This window comes from Dipteris shenzhenensis, chromosome 19 (assembly GCF_047967505.1).
Source record: "Dipteris shenzhenensis isolate YYH24624 ecotype China chromosome 19, Dip_SZ_1.0, whole genome shotgun sequence".
Lineage (NCBI taxonomy): Eukaryota > Viridiplantae > Streptophyta > Polypodiopsida > Gleicheniales > Dipteridaceae > Dipteris > Dipteris shenzhenensis.
The window spans coordinates 7934771-7956746 of record NC_141614.1 but is presented as its reverse complement, the minus strand read 5'-3'; the positions used below and the strand labels follow the sequence as shown (position 1 = coordinate 7956746).

Sequence of the window (21976 nt, the reverse complement as noted above, 5' to 3'; positions counted from 1 at the left end):
CTGTGGGACTCATTAGTCAGTTTATGCAGAAGCCACAGAAGCCTCACTTGGATGCAGTGAGGAGGATTATGTGCTATGTCAAGGCAACATATCAGTATGAACTCTTTTATGAGTATGGAAAGGATATAGAACTGGTTGGATACACAGATGCAAATTGGGCAAGATGTGCCTATGACAGGAGATCCACCACTGGTTATGCATTCAGCCTTGGTAGTGCAATGGTAAGTTGGAGTAGTAAAAAGCAACCCACAGTGGCATTGTCTAGTACAGAAGCAGAGTACAGAGGTGCAACATTGGCTGCATGTGAGATTGCTTGGCTTCAGAAGCTTTTGCACGATTTGGGACTGCATGTGGAAAACCCAATCAGACTTTATTGTGATAACATGAGTAGTGTGCAGTTGGCAAGTAATTCGGTTTATCATGCTAGAACTAAGCATATTGAGGTACACTACCATTTCATCAGAGAGATGGTGTTATCAAAGAAGATTGATCTCATACATGTGAAGACTGAAGATCAGGTTGTAGATATCTTTACCAAGTCATTGGGTACAGATAAGTTTACATGCTTTAGAGAGCTACTTGGTGTTATGCTCCCTACTTGAGCTTGAGGGGGAGTGTTGGGAATCAAGCTCTCGGTTATTGTTCCTGTTGTGTGAGTAGGTGAATAAGGTGAGTCACACTGACTCAACCATAGTTAGTTCTTATCTACTATGTATGAGTGTTGACCTTAGTAGTGTTCAATAGTATTGTGTGGGGTGAATATGAGCGCATTGTGGAGGAGACTGTTGCTCCCTCCTGGTTGCTTCCTATATCTCTCTTCTTGCTTTTCTTAATAATGATTACATGAAATAAAGTAGTCGACATCAAAAGATCGTCAAGCCGCAACGAGAGTAGCCGCAAAGAGCCGTCTCTCGCTACTAACTTCTCCATCACGCTTCTTGGTTCTTTGTTTCCGTGGCTAGCTTTTGTCACCTTGCCAGCCCCACAAATCCTCCCACAGGTTGTACGCTCTGTTGGGTCATTTCTAACAAAAAGATGGCTACGATTGATTGCGCAAGGATGATCCGCGCCCTCCAACTGTGTTCATAAAGGAGGCCAACTTGTCTATGTAGAGGCTAGAGAAAGTGGGGGAGAGAGGGCAACCGTGCCTCACTCCAATGGTACTGCTCAACCCCCCCCCCCCCAAACACTCATGTGTGGTGCACACCTTGCCTATAACCCTCTCATATAGAGACATGACTGCATATAACATCGTGTACCATATCCAAGGCTCAAAGTCGACTGATAAGTCGAGCTCAAGGTACAGAATTAAAGTCCTTTCGGTAGTCCATAAAGAAGTCATACACTCTCCATTTCTAGAATCTAACCTCCTCGACAATGGCTCTTAGAGTGAAGATATGATCCACTACTCTTTCCCTTTTTACAATCTTACCTCCTCGTCAATGGCTCTTAGAGTAAAGATATGATCCATTGTGGAACGATCCAGTCTAAAACTTACATATAAGGCCGCATTCCCAACATGCTCACTTATGTGTATCTTAAAGAGCTGACCCATATACCTTGGCCATCAAATGACCCACCATGAAAGTTCCAGCAATTATTTGCATCCATGGGATCCCTTGCCTTGTGGATGGGTATGATTTGGTGTTTGTGGTCCAAGAGGTCGGAAGCCTTTACAAAAAGCATCGTTGAATAGCTTGGCTAGGATTGGAGAAAGTATTCCCCACTTGTGGGTTAGGAGTTCTATGTGGAGGCCATCTAGCCTCTTGATAACTTCTTTCAAATAGGACCTAGTGAAGAGTGTGGACGTGGTAGGACAAGGCATATCCTCAGCCCAAGCTTGGGCTGGTTGGGAGCATCACAAAAGTGTGTCCACACATGTTTCATGAATTGCATCATAAAGATCGGGCCGAAAACAAGACCCCTAGATATGTGTAGGATGCAACTACCTCCCCTGGCAATCCATCCAAGGTAAAGTGTTCTTTGCGCATGGCTGCCCGAGATCTGTTGAAGATCATGACCTTGGTTTTACCAAGGTTGACCTTCAAGTCGTGCGTCTCACAAAAGGTATGAAGTGCATCGAGATGTCGCTGGAGTCCCTCTACTGAGAAAGTTAGTAAGACCGCATCATCTGCATATAGGAGAATCTAAAGCAACGATCCGACTAGAAAGCAACCAGTCCCACCTAGGGTTCAAATGAATTTCTCAAGCTCATCTATGTATAGGCCGAATACGGTTGGTGATAATGGACAACCTGTAGAGGCTCCAAAAGGCACCACATGGCCAAGTGCGCTGAGTGTGGGTCCCACACCGTCCCATAGTCGCTTTGCCTCCTCAACACCCAAAAGGGTCGACCAAGGATATGAGGTCGTCTTCATCCAAGGCCTTATGTGCAAGGCCACCACTAGTGCACATAGGATTATGGGATTTCCCCCTTATAGTTCTCGTGTCATGCCGTGCCAAGAGCTCTCCATAACCCATTATCCACACAAGCCACAAGGGGGCACCCAAGGGGGTTAGCCTATTTCCAACACTCCCCGTGGGCTAAGCAGCTTGAAAGGTGAGCTTAGTCAAAGCAAAGACCAGCCCACAACCAGAGAGTGACACGAGACAAATGCACGGATGACAAATCAAAGCCGCCTAGTGTCTCAAAGTGCATGCCAACTCAAACAAGACAGCCAGCCGCCAATACGGAGCAGCCGCCGCCTAACAAAGTCACCGCACCTGAAATCTGCCACGAATCATGGGCTAACCCCCTTGGGTGCCCCCTTGTGGCTTGTGTGGATAGTGGGTCATGGAGAGCTCTTGGCACATCGTGACACGTGTACTATAAAATCCCATAATCCTATGTGCACGAGTGGTGGCCTTGCATATAAGGCCTTGGATGAAGACCTCCTCACATCCCTGGTTGACCCTTTTGGGGGTTGAGGAGGCAGCGCAGCTATGGGGTGGTGTGGGACCTGTACCCAACGCATTTGGCCACGTGGCACCTTTTGGAGTCTCTACATGGTATTAGAGCATGTGGGCTGTGCGGCTGTGACTTGAGATCTGCAATTTGGCCCACCTCGGGAAGTGGTGACCCGTGGCGGACTGTTTGGCAGATTGGTGTTGTGCAGAGTCGTCGTGATTTGCACGGTGGTCCTTTAAGTGTGATTATGCCCTTTCCAACACAACCTTGTTTGATCACAATGGTGCTGATGATCTCATGATATCGCATTATAAACCATCGGAGTGGCTATTTGTTCACCCTTTTGTACAAGGTGGTCTAGCTTTTTGCTAGGCCAAGTCTATAAAAGAAGGGGCCTCAGAGCTCTCAAGAGTTGTACTCAGCTTCATGGTCTTCTCAGAGACAGTTGTACAAAGTTATTTCCTATTGCAATAAAGACCTTTGGGAGGGGGTCAGCCCTTATTTATGTCCCCTCTATCCACCTTGCACTAGTCCGAATCCTACCCCAGACTCACTCATAGAGTGCCATAATTGCCCAAATGATTTCCTGATCATATCCCAACATCTATAGGCATCTAATGACTCAGGCTCTTGGCACTATGTCAAAAGCCTTGCGGAAGTGCACAAAGCAACCCTCTGTCTCCATGCCCAGGCCTCCTCGATGATGCCTAAGTGTAAGTATATGATCCATGATCCCATGATATGCCCGGAAGCCTGCTTGTCCCATGGCTCCGAATCCCCGAAGCTCCGCAACCAAACTAACCTCTGTGTCCATAAGACCAAAACAACCAAATACTTTGAGAAAAACCCGAATGGGTGGAGCCCTTGAGCGGGCTTCTACACCCAAGACATACAAATACTAAACATCTGAACCTATGGGAAGAAGAAGATCTACAATGTGATATCACTTTGGTGGTCCTCTATATGTTATCAGAGGAACCACGTCTACTGGACGACAGAGATTAGGAGGGTCTCAATAAATAGAGGCTCTAGCAAGTCAGCACTGCAGAAGGATATACCCCAAGATGGAGCGTTGATGTCGATCAACCTGCATGGTCCATTGTGGTCTACTTGCAGTCACTCTTTGCTGGACAAGTTCCATTTTCATCCTAGTCCAACAAACATGGAGGGGAGATCCCAATCCTCATCTATGTCTAGAGATCATGCCGCAAAGGGATAAAACCCAAGATGTACTGTTGATGTCAATCAACCTATGTGGCCTGCAGTGGCCTGCTTGTAGTAGCTATCCGTCGAACAAGTGTCATTGTCACCCTCGTTGACTGTGTTCCTAGTCCAGCAAACATGGAGGAGACATTCCTAAGCTCCATCTGTGTCTGAAGGCGCTAGCAAGTCTATCATCTCTCACGCTCTAGGTCAACTGCGTTGTCTCCTAGGGGATTGCTGGTCCATGCTATCTGACTAGAAAAGATCAATTATCACCCTCCGAGTGGACTCTGGCTGAGTCGTCTTTGTGTCCTAAGCAACTCGCTCATGTCGTACGGCCTCATGAAGGAAGATCGCCACACTCATCTCTGATCTGAGGCTGGGGAGGGGTCCAATTCCATCTTTGAAAGGACAACGGTAGTGGCCTTGGATATCATAGTGCATAAGACATATGAAAGCAAAGTGATCATTTGACTCAACCTCCAGTAGATCACATAGTGCAAATATGTCAGTCCTTAAGTATGCCCTCAGCCCGTCCAGTCTAAATGTGTAATTGGTGGGAAGAAACACAAAACTACCAGATCAAGATCCTCAATATGTGAGCGAGTATGTCCGTGTGTAGCCAAGTACGTCAATGAAGCCTTGTTTTAATGTCTATAGGCAGTGATATATGTGCAAGCTGAGCTTCACAAGAAGCTCGCTAGGTGCTAACCACGTCTTGTATGCATGTAGCTGTATGAGATTCTCTCAAATGACCTGGTTAGCCTCGTGATACATGAGTGGAATAGAGGCGACCTCAAGGCTATACTGAAAAAGAGGCAATCTCTCCATGTTTCCAAGACTCGCGATTCGCGAACCATGTCCATGTTCGAGCATACCAACACCTCAATCTACTAATGTCATGTACGCGAATATGTCTAGCCATGGTACTTGTGTCAAGCTAAGGTTGTGAAACCGAAATCCTTGACTCGATGAAGCTATGCGAGCCTCCCTTCATGATGCTATATCTACCATCTAGACATTTTATCTCTAGACCATTATATTCTCTCACTAGCCGTAGTGTTTGCTTGTTGAGGATGAAATATACTTGTATCCTACTTGAGTGCTAGCAACTTTCCAACCTTGCAACTTGAAGATCTAGTCTTTATCTCTTTCCCTAAGGTATGGAAAAAGACTCTCTCTTTTTAACCAAACCTCTGGACAAAACCATGTGAAAACTAGTGGCTTTCCACTCAACCAAAAAGAAACCAACTGGAGCAAGCAAGAAGAAACCAATTGCCAGCCGGTTGCTTATTTACCCGAATAAGAAAAGGAGCCAGAGCTCATTCTACACACAACTAGATGTTGCGAAAAAGTGGGCACCCTACTCTTCACAATGGTGCATAAAGCTGGAGTGGGGAGACCTCGAACTCAGCCAAGACAATCTGATGTGGGACTAATTGCTTACTGCAGATCATCTGTGGTAGCAATAGAACCTGGAGCCTCTTCACCCAGGGCCCCAACATGGACCAAAGAATCAAATAGAAGAGACTTAGCGCTCAAGCCTAGAAAATGCGGTCTCACCGCATGAAGATCGAGCCGGAGAAAAGCACTCCCAAGTATGTGTCCAATGCAATGATCTCTATTGGCAACCCATTCAAAGGTGAACTACTCTCTATGCGTGACTGGCCTGGATGGGTTGAAGATCATAACCTTGGTTTTACTAAGATTGACCATCAGATCCTATGTCTCAAGGAAGGTGTTAAGTGCATCCAACTGTTGCTGGAGGCCCTTCGTTGAAGAGGATAGAAAGACTATGTCCTCCAGCCAACGAGAGATGAGCATGTCCCTCATCGATGTAGAGGCCAAACAATGGCAAACCCTCCCGATCGTACTCTTGGTCTCCTCCGCCCATCCTATAGCAGCAGTGAGAACCCAGCCTGACGAAACGCTCTCATAAGTGCTATGACTACCTAGATAATGTTCTGACATAACCCAAATTCTGCAGGCATCTAATGAGACGAGCCCTGGACACTCTGTCAAAAGCCTTGCAAGAATCCACATAGCAATAGTAAACCCTTAATCTCCGTGCTTGTTCATATCATTGGACTGCCAGTGTAGATAGATTTTTCAGAACAATTGCAATATAGTTTTAACCATTTAAAAGACAAACTAGGAAACACAACAATTTCCTATAGCAAATGCTGCATGGATTGACTCTAACCTGTTCACTTCCTTTTGTCCAGTCATGTTCAGTTGACATCACAGTAAAATGCACAGGTCCAGCCTCAAAAGAATACCAAGGCTTGTCTTGCTCTTGCGTGGGCATTTGAAAGTATCGCTCATATGCAACACCACACTCTCCTCCAGAATCAGGGGTTATGTAATAGGACCCAGAATCGGGAAAGTCTCTGCCAGCAGAAGGACCGCAAAACCATTCCCAAGCATTAGCAAAATTAGACAATGCAACAAAAACATCAATGACAAAAGACGTTGTCTCAATAGAAAAGAATGGATTTGCCAACAAATTGAGACTTCCGCCCACCTTTCATGATTTCCAATGGCGGTCATGTATGAAACTCCTGACGCTATAGGATTAATCAAGTCCAGAAAATAGTCCCATTCAGCTAGAAAACCTGTAGCATATGAAATATCCCCAATATGCAGGATCAAATCTACATCTCCTGCAGCAACTTCCCCAGATACTGCAGTGATGACTCTCAAGGATCCTGGCTGCAACAGAACACTACATTGATCAGCACCATTACCAATTCCAATGAAATCTGCTGAGACCCACTTATGAAGAAGGCAAAATCCGTTGTCATGAGGAATGAAAAAGATATATATTTAAAACACCTTACATTGCAGAAGATATTCAGTAACACTTGCCTTGCCACCAAAACTTCAGCAAGAAAAAGCATTCACATACACCAGCACCTATCGCCCCCTAATCACGCTAATATATTCCTCCTCCTCATGCTCTTCCTGATCTACCCTTCCATCAAGTAACTTCAATGTCCTTTTACAAAGTTTTCTGCTGCCAAAACTAAAAATTTCATATCTTACGAAATGGTTCATAAAACCATACTCCGTACTATTCACTGAGCACAATGAGCTTCTAGAGTGTAAAGAAATAGGAAGTGTATACGATCCTACAAAAGGATAAGAAGTATTTCCATTGCATCCCAATAGACAATGGTGTATGTAACAACAGCACTTCACAAGGGATTGCAGGGAATATGATACTCTGGCTATGTTGGAGAGGCACGGTTTTTTGTATCTCTTCAAGGAAATGGAAAAAATCCTATGTGCAGGGATTAGAGAGCAAATTCAAGCTTTTCCTGGTTGCTTAACGTGGTCCCTCTGTCATCTAATGTGGTCCCCCTCTCAGTCTATGTGCATCCCAAGCATTTTCCTAGATTACATCCTTTTGTACATCAGTCCTTCCATGAGGACCAGGATGGCTACAATCTAAACGAGAGAAATCTCAGAGGCAAGCAAATTTGAAACAACAGGAACAAATACCAATTATTGGAGGATAATCCTTAAGAGATTAAATCATGGAAGCAGCACTCTACAGAGAAAGATAGGTGATGATTGGACACAGATGTCCTCTTTGCCTAAACAAAGCAGGCATGCATCATGTGTATGTGACAGGAATAGAAAAGCTTACTTGAATATAATGCTCGATTGAGTTGTCACGAGGAGCCTTGCCCATATCACCAAAAGTAATAAATTTCAATTCTGACGAGCCAGATCCAGGTGGAGTCTTCAAATTATATGTTGCACTCCATCCCACTCCATCACTGTTGAGAAAACAGTAAGGTCTTGATTTTTAAAGCACTCTAAGCAAGGTTTTAAACCCTAGCAGAGTTCAAGGCTACGTAGCTTTACATAACTTCCATTTTGAGACATAGCACATTGTCCATTCAGCAATTCCACCTTTCTAAATTGTTCTTTATGTAACCTTATATAAGCTCAATTTGTATAGTAAGCTCTAAAATCTGGAAAAACTTGAAGTGGAGTATTTTATTTAATTGTGAGGGATACACAATTGCAATTTTATATAAAAAAAATGTTACAAACCTCACAATGACACAGGGTTTCATAATCAACAAGCTCTCAAACTTCCAAGTACTGCAAGGGAGCTTGATTTCTTCCAACAACGGTAATCTGGTTGAACTGCTAGCTCGATCTTCAGAGTGGAACATCCCATTCAGTACATGCTGATCATTTTCTTCCTTAGGGTAGGTTGAACTTTTCTCACTCATAGAATGATATATTTCTTGGTAAGAAAGTCAAAATGAGCTCCAAGTTTATGACGTTAAACTGCTTGAATTCTCAGGTCTCAGTTTACAGATCAAAAACCCAATACAGTACTAGTCATGGGGCCATTCTGAAGAGAAGAAAGCATTCCTGTATAAATTATGTCCTCATAGGAAAATATGAGTCTAAGAATTCATCTGGTATGTACGTACTTATTCAATATTACTAAGAGAAACCAAGTGCTCAACTCCAAATACTATTGCAACAAACGTCCTTGTGCAGGTACAAAATGTGTCATAACAGTTTCTATAAGAAAATAAGTTTTTGAACTTATCATGCAGAAACAAAAAGAATAACTACTTAAAAAGTGTGCCTTCAGTACACTGCACACAAATGGTGGGGCCACCCCATCAAAGAAATCACTTAACAATGGCGGGTAAATGCATAGGTAAGGCCATCTTGATGCACCTCACCTGTGCATGGCTTACTAGATGGTAAAACATGTGGAGACTGTTACCATTTGTGCTGGGCTCCCATCAGCAAATGAGTATTGCCAGGGAGCTTGATTTCTTTCAACATCGGTAATCTGGTTGAACTGCTAGCTCGATCTTCAGAGTGGAACATCCCATTCAGTACATGCTGATCATTTTCTTCCTTAGGGTAGTTTGAACTTTTCTCACTTATAGAATGACATATTTCTTGGTAAGAAAGTCAAAATGAGCTCCAAGTTTATGACATTAGCTTGAATTCTCAGGTCTCAGTTTACAGATCAAAAACCCAATACAGTACTAGTCATGGGGCCATTCTGAAGAGAAGAAAGCATTCCTGTATAAATTATGTCCTCATAGGAAAATATGAGTCTAAGAATTCATCTGGTACGTACTTACTTATTCAATATTAAGAAAATAAGTTTTTGAACTTATCATGCAGAAACAAAAAGAATAACTACTTAAAAAGTGTGCCTTCAGTACACTGCACACAAATGGTGGGGCCACCCCATCAAAGAAAACACTTAACAATGGTGGGTAAATGCATAGGTAAGGCCATCTTGATGCACGTCACCTGTGCATGGCTTACTATATGGTAAAGCATGTGGAGACTGTTACCATTTGTGCTGGGCTCCCATCAGCAAATGAGTGAAAATGTCTAGACAATCCTTTGTTGAAGAAGAAAATCATAGACATACATCTTATCTAAAAGCCATGTGAACTTGTCCAATTTGCATCGAGCACTGAAAATATGGTTGCATAGTTTTAAATGCCTAGAGAGAAAGTTAAGAAGCAACAAAAAACTCCAGTTTTGAGGAACTGGGGACAAGACAACTTGCTACAAATAAAATGTGAGATTCTTTTTTATAAAGAGGCATGCCAATCAGAAAGGTTATATTGGAAAACAGAATAAAGCAGCATTTTGGGCTCGAAGGAGCTTCAACATGCTTCTACAGCTTTGGATAAGTATTCCATCATTATTCTTAAACTGTAGTGTTTTAAAACATTACCGTTCTAAGGCAGCTCAATCCCAGTTATTTAGACAAACCAAGTTCACAAAAAATGCTCATTGGTTAAAATAAAGAATGCTCCTGCAAGGCAACATCGTGTTTCAGCTTTTACCCTGGTTAAATCTCTACCTTTTTACAAGGTTTCCCACGGCACAGATCCCAGGCCACCGACTACATGATGGTAAAAGCCTTCTGTGAGATTCCCAAGAGAAAGACGTGTGCAACAGAGACTATGCACATGGCATTCAAGGTTTGCATTGAAAATAAGGTAGGGAGATGGACCAGTATACAAGCACATCTGAGCTTCTCTGAGCTGGAAGCTACAATGCCCTACAATCTAAACAGTTTTCAAAATTAGGAAGCACGAGTGTGACGATACTATGTGAATATATTACCTCCAAACACTTGATACAAGATAAACTTTTGAGCTTACAAGTGCCAGTACGATTTCAACATAGAGCGGAGAATAAGAACACTCAGATACCAGATTTTGTCTACTCTTCACAAATACGAGTGTGACACCTCTTGAGAGCATTGGGAGCAGCTTAAAAAGGGCATGCCATCCTTTGCAAAATGGCAGATGTCTACTTATCAACACCTCTGCCTGGGGCCTACTTGAACACGCAAACATGAATTCTGCCTCTCTTAGGCTGCTTGCAAAAAATTTGTCACAGCGTCAATATGCAAGAAAAACGTGACATCATAATGGTGACACAAAAGGGAAGAGAATGAAACAATGTCAGCCTTGCTGTACCCAATCACATACATATGTTAAATTTACCACATCACGTGTGCACCACCTTGAAATATAGACATAAGAATGCATGTAAAATGCATGCAGTCTAGAGCTAACTGACCACAGGCATGCACGCTTGACTCTGCACTAAAGCATTCCAGAAGCATGACCATAAGTTGATACGCCCTGAGCATAATGCACAAAGACATACATTATACTGGGTGGCAGCTGCACCCCCTCCATGGAGAGTATTTATCTTAGTCTTTCTGCTAATGAGCTGAACTATGTATCCATCCTCCACTCAGCGTGTCGCCAAGCTGTCCCCACTTATGTTCGTCCTCTATTGGGCTCCAAGCTGCTCTCAATGGTAGCTATTATGCTTCTTGGGGAAGTTCTCCCATATCGTCTTCATAGGCTAGGAACCTTCATCTCCAAGTGGCTGGTCTTCGTCCTCATTGTGCTGCTAGACTGCATCGTCTTCCTTCTCACTCCCCTCAAGAGGATTCAATGCTCAGTGAATAAGGAATGATGCAGGGTGGGAGCTTATATGCATCTCACATAGTCACAGGTCCGTGACTGATAGCTAGCCATTTTTGGCATTCACCAAATTGGTCAGCTGTCAGTATTGACCAGAAAATATACATGACCTTTTTTGCCTGTTTTAAGATCCCTAGAGTGAGCTTCCATGGGCCCAAACATGTGCTATTCCTTCCCAGTTACAGTCACCCATTGTCCCGTAAATAGAGCTCACAAATGGGGAGACTACTATAGTGAGGGTGAGCAAGGTCAACTGCAGCGTACAGACCAGCTGTACAAGGTGTACGGTCAATGTACAGGCTAATGAGGGTCAGATTGGAGATGAATCATGTCTATTGGTGATCCTTAAGAACACCATCTCGCTTTCAAGTTTGACATCTTGCCCAACGTCATCTTGTTGTCTTCTTTGGATTTAGCCTGAAGTTCCTTTGCTCCTGAAATGTCATCTAAAATTATCTGCTCATATCATATTTATGGCTCTTCCAGATGAAGGTACTTCTTGTAAGAAAAACTTGTTGAGTACCCTCTTGCTGAGTCTACCTACTGGGATACATGTAAATCATACTTAATGACTGATGGCAACAATGTTCTGCACAATCATAACCACCATTGTGGTAGCAAGAAGAATGATGAGGCTACTTTTTCTTGGCCTCTCATGGCAAGAGTGAGATACTTGTGCGACATTGTTGGTCATTCTGCAAGCTGGTAAAACTGTCACCAAAGCATCAGAGCCATAACTCAACTATTGGTCCCTTTTGGTGTTGTCCTAATGATCTTGAGGTCCCTACTTACATGTGGCAATCCCTATCTGCATCATACAATGAAACGGTTAGGGCCTTCCAATCTGCAAGGCCTTATGACGACCATGTCCAGGTGCTCCAACCACAACATCAGCCACCCTCACTAAAGATACTGATACCATGCACATTTCATAGATGTATCTCTATGTCTGGGAACTCATGAACTGCTCTATGGAATGGTGTGTCACAAGGGACAATATGGGCAAGTCATGAAAGCAATTCCACCTCGCCCTGGCTGCAAAATCCTCCAAATCAAGTTTTTGGAGTTCTTGAGAGCATTATTTTTTTGTAGTTCGAGTCTTGAAGTACTCTTATTTTTGTAATTCATTGAAATGCCATTTAAACAGGGTGTTGAGAATGTAAAATATGAAAACTAGTATTGTACATGCCCTCAAGTGTAAAAGTTGGATGTAAACTACCTAATAGGGTTGCAAAGTTGGGTTAGCATTGTATTCCTCTTTTGACCAATAGAAGAGTATTGTGTGTATTTTAGAGGGATCTTGATGTGGAGACGTTTTGACCTCTCCCACCTTCCATACTACCTATATATGCTGCCTTGCATTGTCTTCAACAGAGGTAGCATACCAAGCAACAACAAACACAGACGGCTTCTCAAAGCTGTTTGGTATTCAAAGCTTCTAGAAGAATTTAAATTGCTCTCAAGGGATCCAACTCCCATCTACTTGATCTTACAAGTGCCTGCAAACCATATTGAAGTCCATCATCACTTCATCCAAGAAAACCTACTATGCAAAGAAGTTGAACTGTCATAGTATCCAGCTAATGAGCGAATTGCAAACATTTCTTGTCTAACTACACTTTTGCTGCTTGTGCTTCTTACAATTGATTATTTTCATAGAAGCCCTTCAAGACTGTAACCGTGAACCTTAAGAGGAGAATTTCGATCAAGTTAGCACATATAGACTATTCTTGCTATACTTCGCATTGCAACATGGATGCAACCCAAACACCTGCAAAGTCAAGCAAAACACCATCAGCACACCAAATCAGAAGATGAGTTCGAGCAAAAAGACTCCTTCCAAAAAGTCACATGCTTTGAGGCACCTACATCCAAGTGCCAGAACTCTTGGCAGTGGCATGAACAAAAAATGAGGCATATCTGTTGCAGCAAGGACTGTGCCATTGCCGAAGGAGGCATCTCTCACCAAAGACAATATATATCTAGATGAATCCAGGAACATGCCCAAACTCATCGCCTAAGAACACAATATAGTGCAGTTTCAATCTCATGATAGTCACTCATAAGGTTGAAAACCATAAACTCCATCACGCATAGCAAGGACTAGCTACTATGACATCCCCACTGACCTCATCAGCACCCAACAGTGGGTGTAGACCATAGTATAAACATATGCTCTCACACATACAAATCCACACACCCACACATACTTGAGCATCCATTTACACAAAGTCTTCGTACTGAGTTTTTGTCGGCATTCCGGAGGTGAAGGGCAAACTCAGCCATGACATAGGCTAGCACCAAAGGAGAAGGCTAATCAAGAAGTAGTCCAAAATGAGGCATCTCTCACCAAAGACAAAACCATCTCTATCAGGGCCTCTTTAAACCTTCCTAAGAAAGATTAATATTCCCACAAAGGTTCCTCTTTCCTCTGGTCAGTCAACTAGTCAGCCATCTCGGCCAGCTTAGAAATGATAGCTAATACAGTAAATGCACCATTGAATGATAGCTGGAAAAGAGTTTCATGAAATTTACGATAGAGAATCTGTATGTCTCTTAATACGGTACGTGTGTATCATTGTTTAAAATTGTGATCCCACAAATGCAAACATTCCCACATACATGCAAGCAGGCATGACTATGCCTGAATTCAAAAGTATATATCTCAAAATCAAACTGCATTTCACGTTTTCCACCCAACTGGAAACAGAATGTAAGGCATATCGTTGCCTTGGTTACCTGCCATATTTATAGGAGTAGCCGGTTGATGGTGACAGTCCAGTCAAAATAGCAGTATGAATGAAGCCAGGGTCATGCCAACCAAAATCTGATGCTGGAGAGGGTATGCCATCTGCAAAGTACATAACTCTCAAAAACATATATTGTTCTGGTTCTCACCAAAAAAGGTTCCTGCTTTTGAAATTATTTTTGCACACATATCTTTGCATCAAAATTTCCAAGAACACTTCCACTCTTAACTACTCAAAATTGAAGATCACAGATTCACTAAAAATGATAAGATTTTTCTAGCTCTAATAAAAATTCCATTCTTGAAACAATTTCACACGTTTTTCTTTTTTTTTTAATGAAAAGATTTCTTTTCGCAAGAGCATATGCTCATGGCAAGAGTACGTCATGCATAGCATGAAAATACCCTAAGGGGGTCAAAAACATGCTCCTCAAGAAGAGCAAGTAAAGCTCCTTGGGTGAGGCTGATAATGCCACCTCAAACCTGTGGTGAGCTTCAAGGAAAACGGGAGCCTCTCCACTCCCTAAGCCAAATAGTCCTCTTGGAAGAGGCCGCCCAGGAAGGCCCCTGCATGCTCAATGTATGTCCAAATATTGAGCAAATTGTGAGAGGGGTGGACCTAAGAGCCATCAAGTGCCTATGTGCATCTGGATCTCCATATATGCCATGCTGAAATGCTTGCTAAAATCTCCCAAAAAGTATCCATCAAGTCTTGTGCAGATCTATAAGAAGAAGGGAAACATCATCCAAAGAGCAAGACTCAACTAAATGTCATCAAATCCAAAGAGTCCAAGAGGAGCTATGTATCTCATAAAAGATCTAAGGCCCCAAAAGAAAAAGCCAAGCAACTGATCCCCATGTCATAACGAAGGGGGTGGAAACAAAAGTACTCAAAAGTCTCGCAATTCCCTTCCAAATTAACTATGCCTGCCAATGATTCCATTAATAGTGCTAAATGGAGTCGTCAATAAAAAAGGCAGCAACCACAAAGTAGGGGCTGATCCAACCATGGCCCTGCACATGTTCAATACAATCCCTCCATGAAACAAAATCCAAATTGTAATTTTTCTATTTCTAAGGGACTTCTAGAGCCTTCTCCAAAAAGATTTGTGCAAGATTGTCGAAATATGGAAACTCTCCAAAATGAAGAGCTCCAGTGGGCTTCCAGCTTCTAAGAATAAGCTGAAACCTCTTGGCATTGTTAACCATATAGAGGAAGAAAGGGAGGCTCTTCTCATGGTTCCCTGCATCAATCCACTCCCACTCCCTAGGGTTCCAATGCAAACACTTTATGGGGACACCTCCATAAGCCAAATCCTCCATGAACCCAAGAGAATGTCCTCTGGGCTTGGGCCTAGTTACCAACTTGAAGTCCAAAAACACTTGACCGACAACTCTGACATGCTCAAAAACAATATCCACACAAATATGCTTGTCCCTGGATTTGGATAACTTGCCCCTAGGGTGAACATTGAAAACCAAGGCACCCCATCTTAACCTTGTCAAAGCGCTATGACCTAAAGCGAGATACCTAACCTTGTAAAAGCCCCAAGCCATCTAGAGCAATGGTAAGGCCTGCCATCTGTGAGAAACCAGTCCAAGGGTAAGGCCACATCAAGCTACTCAATTCTTATTTGACTTCTTTGAGGTGACTTACAAGGTGAAGCTTGTGATCATTCAGAAGGTTTTTTAAATCTTTCTAAGAGTCCACAGAGGAAGTGAGTCCTCTCTCCCATCTGGACCACTGCATGTAACCAAGAGGCTTGTCATGATCATCAAGTATCACTTCATGCCCCCTTTAATTTTTCCATGCATTCTCATTAAATCATGAGGACCAAAAGTGGGCTGCCACATTACCGATGATAGGCAATACATATGGGTGGTGTCCTCATGATAAACCTCTACTTTGGTGTACTTCTCAGTACCTTTAAGCGATAATACTTGCACAACATATGCTTGTTTTATCGAGGTTTATTTTGGGCTATAGCTTCCGTCTATTGATTTCTAGGGCAATGCCAAGTTAAATGATCTTTGCCTAAATATTTAGAGCAAAAGTTTTCTTGTGTAGGCTTTTCATAATCCTCTATTTTCAAAAGAGGATATCTTTGTGTTTAGAGTTCCTTGGACTGTGCTTGAGAAAACCCCTTCAAAAGAAATATTCCTAAGTTGATGAAAATCTTGTCATTTTCACAAGAACGTATTTATAACATCCTTGTTCCTTTCTTTTTCTTCCCTGTTATAAATTGGTGGCTTTAGGTCCTTTAAATATTTGAGGTTTCTCTAAGATGAGAGGTAGACATCTCAAATTGACATGGAAGCGTTGGTGATTTTATAACACAATTTACCAATTGAGAATCAGATAACTTAGAAATGGCTCCAATTAGAGTTTTTAATGAGTCATTTATAGACTCCAATTGAGCTTTGATATTAATGGTTCGGTTTTCTAATTTTGTGAATCTCAAGGAATTCCATAATTACTGAAGTCTACCTCCTCCAAACTACAGACTCCTCGTGTGTATCCTCTACAACAATGGCCGTTCCATTCCTTACCCTTTCCTTACTTTCAGTCTTTCTCTTTGGACTCATTATTAAATGAGATTTTTTCAAAAACCATAAAACTTATCAAAGAAAGAACGATGTGACGTCTACTTCCCTATTATTTGTTCAAGGTCTTGGAATTTGTCTTTGAAGTTGACTCACTGCCTTAAACCTTGTAGAAGCCTGCAAGTGGTCTTTGCCAGCCTGCAGGTGGTTTTGGAGCAAAAAGACGTTTTTTGATGATTGCCATGTTCTTTTCAACAATTGATAGTCTAGAATGACTAACAGAGGCAACCATTGCACTTTGGGAGTTCGAAAATCCCTTCATTCTTGAATTTGAGATCATTTCATTGGATTTCTGACTCACTGTTTGTGCTTCAACGTTTTTCTACCAGTGTGTTGAAACTCAAGTTTGAAGCAATCATTCACAAATTTGTAACTTCTGGTGGACTCAAAAGGTCCTAAAACTTCTATGTTGCTCATTATTTGCACTCTAGTGGTGTTTGCAAACATATATGTTTGCTAAAACGTTTTTTGGTTCGTGTGTTGGACCTGGTGATTAGGACCATGGTTTCCAAAACCGTCTATTCCATTGCATTTCGGAGATCCCCTTGAAGTTGACATGGCTAATTAATTGAAAAGGTTGGAGCACCTTGGAACCTTGAAGATAAATGTGAGAGGGAGCAGCTAAAAGAACAGATGATGTGGTGTTTTTCTAAGGCTACAATAGCTTTGTGTGACATGGCTTTTCTTCTTCGCCTTTGTTCTATTATTTCCCTGTGCAGGTCTTGCGACTTCCATTGCACCTTTTCACCAGCTTCCACTATGTTTCATCCAACGATGCTTCCCAAGCTAAAGGATTGCTTTTATATGCTTCTTTGTTCCTTCTACCAATTGTGTGTCCAGCTCTCACAGAGATTCAAACGCATGTTGGGATTAAGAACTCAGCCATGCTGATCGATAGGTTGGTGTGATACCAAGTTTTCTTGATTTGGGGAGCCAGCTGATCAGCAACATTTCAACATTTGCGAAGATGCTTCTTCTAACATTTCGCAACCACAATTGGCTTTCTTTGTTTGGTTGAGACGCAGATGTAAAACAAAAGCAGCAAAGTTGGAGAAGCGCTGACTACAAGGTGATGCGTCGTTTCTACAGATGATTTTACTTTGAACTTCTCTCCGCAGTTCAGCTACTGCCACTGCTGCACTGATTCAATGCAATACTCCTTTCCGCTGCTGTTCTTTTTCTCAAATTATATTGCTCTAGCTGCAACTGCAATGCACTTCTCAATCTGGTCTCTCTCTTTACGATTCATGAGATTTCCAAGACTGGAATCCATCATTCAAGTCTCCTGGCTGTGATAGCAATGTGATGTAGCTCATATGATGGGCTCAACTTTAGTTACCAACCCAGCCTTGAATTCTAGACATGAGCTCAAGCTGCTGTGTGTCCTCTCGTGAGGTCTCTCTCTTTTTTCTGACCTCTCGTGATTTGGTGAGTGACCTTGAAGCTTCAACTTTACCTCTGGCTTTCCTTCCCTTATGTGCCAATACCTGCTCTAGAACTACGATCTCATTAAGTCCCTCAACTTCTGGCTACACACAGAAGGCATAAGTTTTGGCACATCTCCTTAGAGAGGTTTGAGAAGATTCACATTTCAAGCATTATGAATCCTCCAAAGATTTAGTAGCTTCAAGCAATTAGTCACATCACTGATCTACTAACATACGATGTAAATCCCTACAAAAGCATCCATCTCTTGTCACAAAGATGGCCAAAGAAAGTCTCAATAGCTTTCAATAAAGCATCACTAAATCGATGCCCTGTACACTAGGCCTAAACTGCTTGTAACACCAGAGACGAGCATGCATCTGAAAGAATCCATCTGTGAGAGTATAATGCAAATGATGCTGTCCATCAGACAACTGATCCTAGAACCTTGCATGATTTCCACATCTCCTTCAGCAACCATACTTTTCCGCACAACCTATACACTTTTCCTCTCCCTGTGAGGCCCATTACCACACTCACCGCACCAAAAATGACATTTTTTTCCTGTTCAGCACAGGATTATGTTTTCGGTCCATTGGAAGCAAGCAGGGGGTGAAGGAAGGAGGGACGAACACCAGAACTGCACACCATCCTCCATTTCATTCCTGCAAAACCGTTTTTGTACAATCCTCCCCCAAATTCCTCCAGCATCCCATCTTTTTCAGGTCCATTCTCCCCCAGATCTCTCTTGAACTTTTTTCCTCCCTTATCTACTAGACACGTGTTTATCTTTTTACAACCCCCCCTAAAAAAAAGGAATACGATCGTATTCTCCATTTCGTTCCCCCAAAACCAACTCTGTACAATCCTCCTCCCCAATTCCTCTAGCGTCTCATCCTTCACGTCCATTCTCCACCGGATCTCTCTAGAGGTTTTTTCACTAGAAACTTGTTTGTTTACTTACGCCACAACTTAGCTTTCTACAACCTAACTACTTACACCCCCCCCATGGTAACAAATCACTCACCAACATGATTAATTACACGACTCTCCTTTGACACCTCAGATCTTCAGGATTTTCGTTGCATCCTGAAGCTCGTGGTGTTCCCTATCTTCCTATCCATAGCAAAGTGGGGATACAACTCGACACAATAGAGCACCCATTTGCATAAGTTAAAAATCCCTGTAATGAGGAGAGCACACGGACATGAAGCCTGCATAGGATGGAGGGCTCAGGACAGACTGAGGCCCCTCCCTATCTGTAAATACGAACCCTATGGTGCCTAGCCCAGCATTTGCCAAAAGCCACTGAAGCTCAATGAAGGGGCACACAGCTAGAAGAGTGCTAGGCAGTGTTAGGAGCAGAAAAGGAGTCCTCCAATGAGCATCCACAGTCAGCAGGTGACAAGATCTCTGTTCGAGCATTAACTTGTCAGATTCTGGCATATGTTAGTCCTACTATGGTACAAGATTAGATTCTCCAGCACTTCATACCTCTATGGCCACCCATACCAGCCATGAACCAGCCTCTTTCTTGAGGTATAGGCAAGTTGCATGCAGCCTCTACAGTGAGATGTACCCTTAAACACTTGATGATAGCCAAGGCCTGAAGAGATAAAGTAGTAGTTAGCACAACACAAGTCTTCCATTGTCTACTGCTCTATGTTGTGTGATGACTTCATGACATTATGCATGTACATGGGATCTCTATCTCATTGTAGTCAGAAGCTAAGCTTAGCCTCCGCACTCAGTAGATAGCACAAAAGGTTTAAGGTAAGTGAGAGACAGACGTAGTTCTCATGCCTCGTTACATTGGCATCAAAAGGTCAAAACTTCCCTTAATAGGGATTAAGTAGAAGTGGGGGTTGGGAATGGAAACACGACGCACCAAATGTATTCTACTACAGGTAGCCTCTCCATGACTCCACTCCTTTCTTCAGCCTCAATGAGAGATCTACAACATCCAATAGGACAACGATAATATATGGTGACAACATGCTCCAACAGGTCTACCATGAGCACCAAACCGCTAGAGAATTGTCAAGATCAAAAGGTCTTCCATGCACTTACCAATTTAAGCTGGCACTTGGCGGCTATGTGGGACAAACCATTACAATGCAAATCATGAGGTAGCCACATATGATCAAGAGTCGACCAAGCAGAGTACTCAAGCAGTACAATGCATTTGGTCATGCTAAGCAACCCGTTAGTACTTGTGCAGTAGCCCCATATGTCAAGCTCTACCTTAGTGGGATAGCTGGTCTCTCCAGGACCCACCAAAGGCTCTATCTTGTTAAGAATGGCAGGATTTGATGGATGCCAAGTTAGCAGAATATTGTGGTATCAACCACAGACAATTAGTCAGCTTTCTGTTATTCAGCCATCTGTCAGAGATTATATTGCAAGTTCCAAAAGCCTTCACATCTTGTTTTAATGTTATTCAGCCATCTGTCAGAGATTATATTGCAAGTTCCAAAAGCCTTCACATCTTGTTTTAATGTCAACACGGGAATCACTCGGCCTAAGGCCATTTGTCAAGCAAAGGGCAGCCACAAGAGCTGCCAAACATCCAGGAGGCAAGATCTTGAACAGTAACAAGTAGATTAGGAACAGCAAGTACATGGAACAGCCCGGGAGGCTACCACATCAGCAAAGACGCATGGGCAGCCAAGCAGGCCACCACATCAGCCCAGATTCAACAGGCTGCCATGCAGGGAACACACACAATTTTGAAGTATCCCTCACAGCCCAATTCCATTTTTGTTTTTGGACTTGCGCAACTCCTTTTTGGCTCGCACCTGTTTTGAGGATCGTTTTTGTCATTGTTGCTCATTCTAGGCTTAGCCTACCAATTCCCAACCCTGGAATCCACTCTTATCTATATACCTCTTTGAAACAGTTGAAATAGCATTTTGGAGCTGAAATTCATATTCCAGCAGATTGAATTGTTATTGCATGAGGTGCAGAAGGCCTCAGATTACTTCAATGCCTCCAGTGCGAATGAGCAAGCTTTTGGAGCCAAGGCATGCAAATTTCAAGAATACAACAACAAGAGCGGAGGATCATATGCATATAAAACCCTCATAATGCAAAGGATGGGAAGAAATCAGATTCAATAAAGAATACATGCAATTACTAAAAGCAGTTCGGTCATTCCAGTGCAAAAAATGTCCGGAGAAGAATTGCAAATGAGAAGAAAAGGAAGGCCAATACTTTTGTTGCAAACATCACAAATAAACAAATTCAGGGTGACTAAGACTATCTTCTAAGTGTTGGGAGTTACATCTATCACTATTGATATTGAACTTTTGCTTCTACTTTCAAAGGGACAACATGTGCATGCTCATTATGTGCAGGGTGACTAAGACTATCTTCTAAGTGTTGGGAGTTGACATCTATCACTATTGATATTGAACTTTTGCTTCTACTTTCAAAGGGACAACATGTGCCGCTTGTGAGTATGATGCATCTTTGCTCCGAAAGGGGTTTAAATTCTTAGTACTTTGGAGGCAGTGATTCAAGGCACTAACATGTTTGTGGAAGAAAACTTACTTATATTAGTGATACTCCTCGTTACATAATGGGAGTTGGGATAGGAAAATTTGATGTGTACTTGATGCTTGGATTCTTCTTGAAATCAGGAAAGAGACTGATTCTATAATACTATTTAATATAACCTAGTAGGGTTTGAAGATAGCAATTTAGACCTTACAAGAGGATTTGCCACAGTCACACACTGAAAAGCTTGATGCTAAGGCTATATTTCAGCATGCTTTGGCTGTGTAAAATACATCATAGAGTGCATTTTAGCATGCTAGAATTGGGTATGTCATATGTGAGCGAGTGGGTGAGTGGGTGAGTGTGTGTGTGTGTGTGTGTGTGTGTATTTGCCTGGCTGCCCTTTTGTCTCCCGCTTGCTTCTTGACAGGAAGCATGTTCTTTCTCATCTAGAATGGAATGGACGGCAATCTTTGCTTGGGAATTCTTTGAGAGCTGAAAGCATTCACTGGTCGAAAGTCTTTCAGCCTCCCTTGGCTTTATAGCAACCTCAACGTTCCTACTTTGTCTTGT

At 42.5% G+C, this 21976-nt stretch overlaps 1 protein-coding gene across 1 annotated transcript in view; it reads right to left on the bottom strand.

Annotated features, from left to right (window-relative positions):
- The window catches only part of LOC147890017 (putative inactive purple acid phosphatase 27), a 54622-nt gene that overhangs the window by 20232 nt on the left and 12414 nt on the right, over positions 1 to 21976 (bottom strand). The window contains exons 5-8 of the mRNA XM_087390638.1: positions 13867 to 13978; positions 7764 to 7896; positions 6636 to 6823; positions 6315 to 6501 (exon numbers count right to left, since the gene is read on the bottom strand). Coding sequence (XP_087246764.1) covers positions 6315 to 6501; positions 6636 to 6823; positions 7764 to 7896; positions 13867 to 13978 — 620 coding nt within the window. The remainder of the gene's footprint in view (positions 1 to 6314; positions 6502 to 6635; positions 6824 to 7763; positions 7897 to 13866; positions 13979 to 21976) is intronic.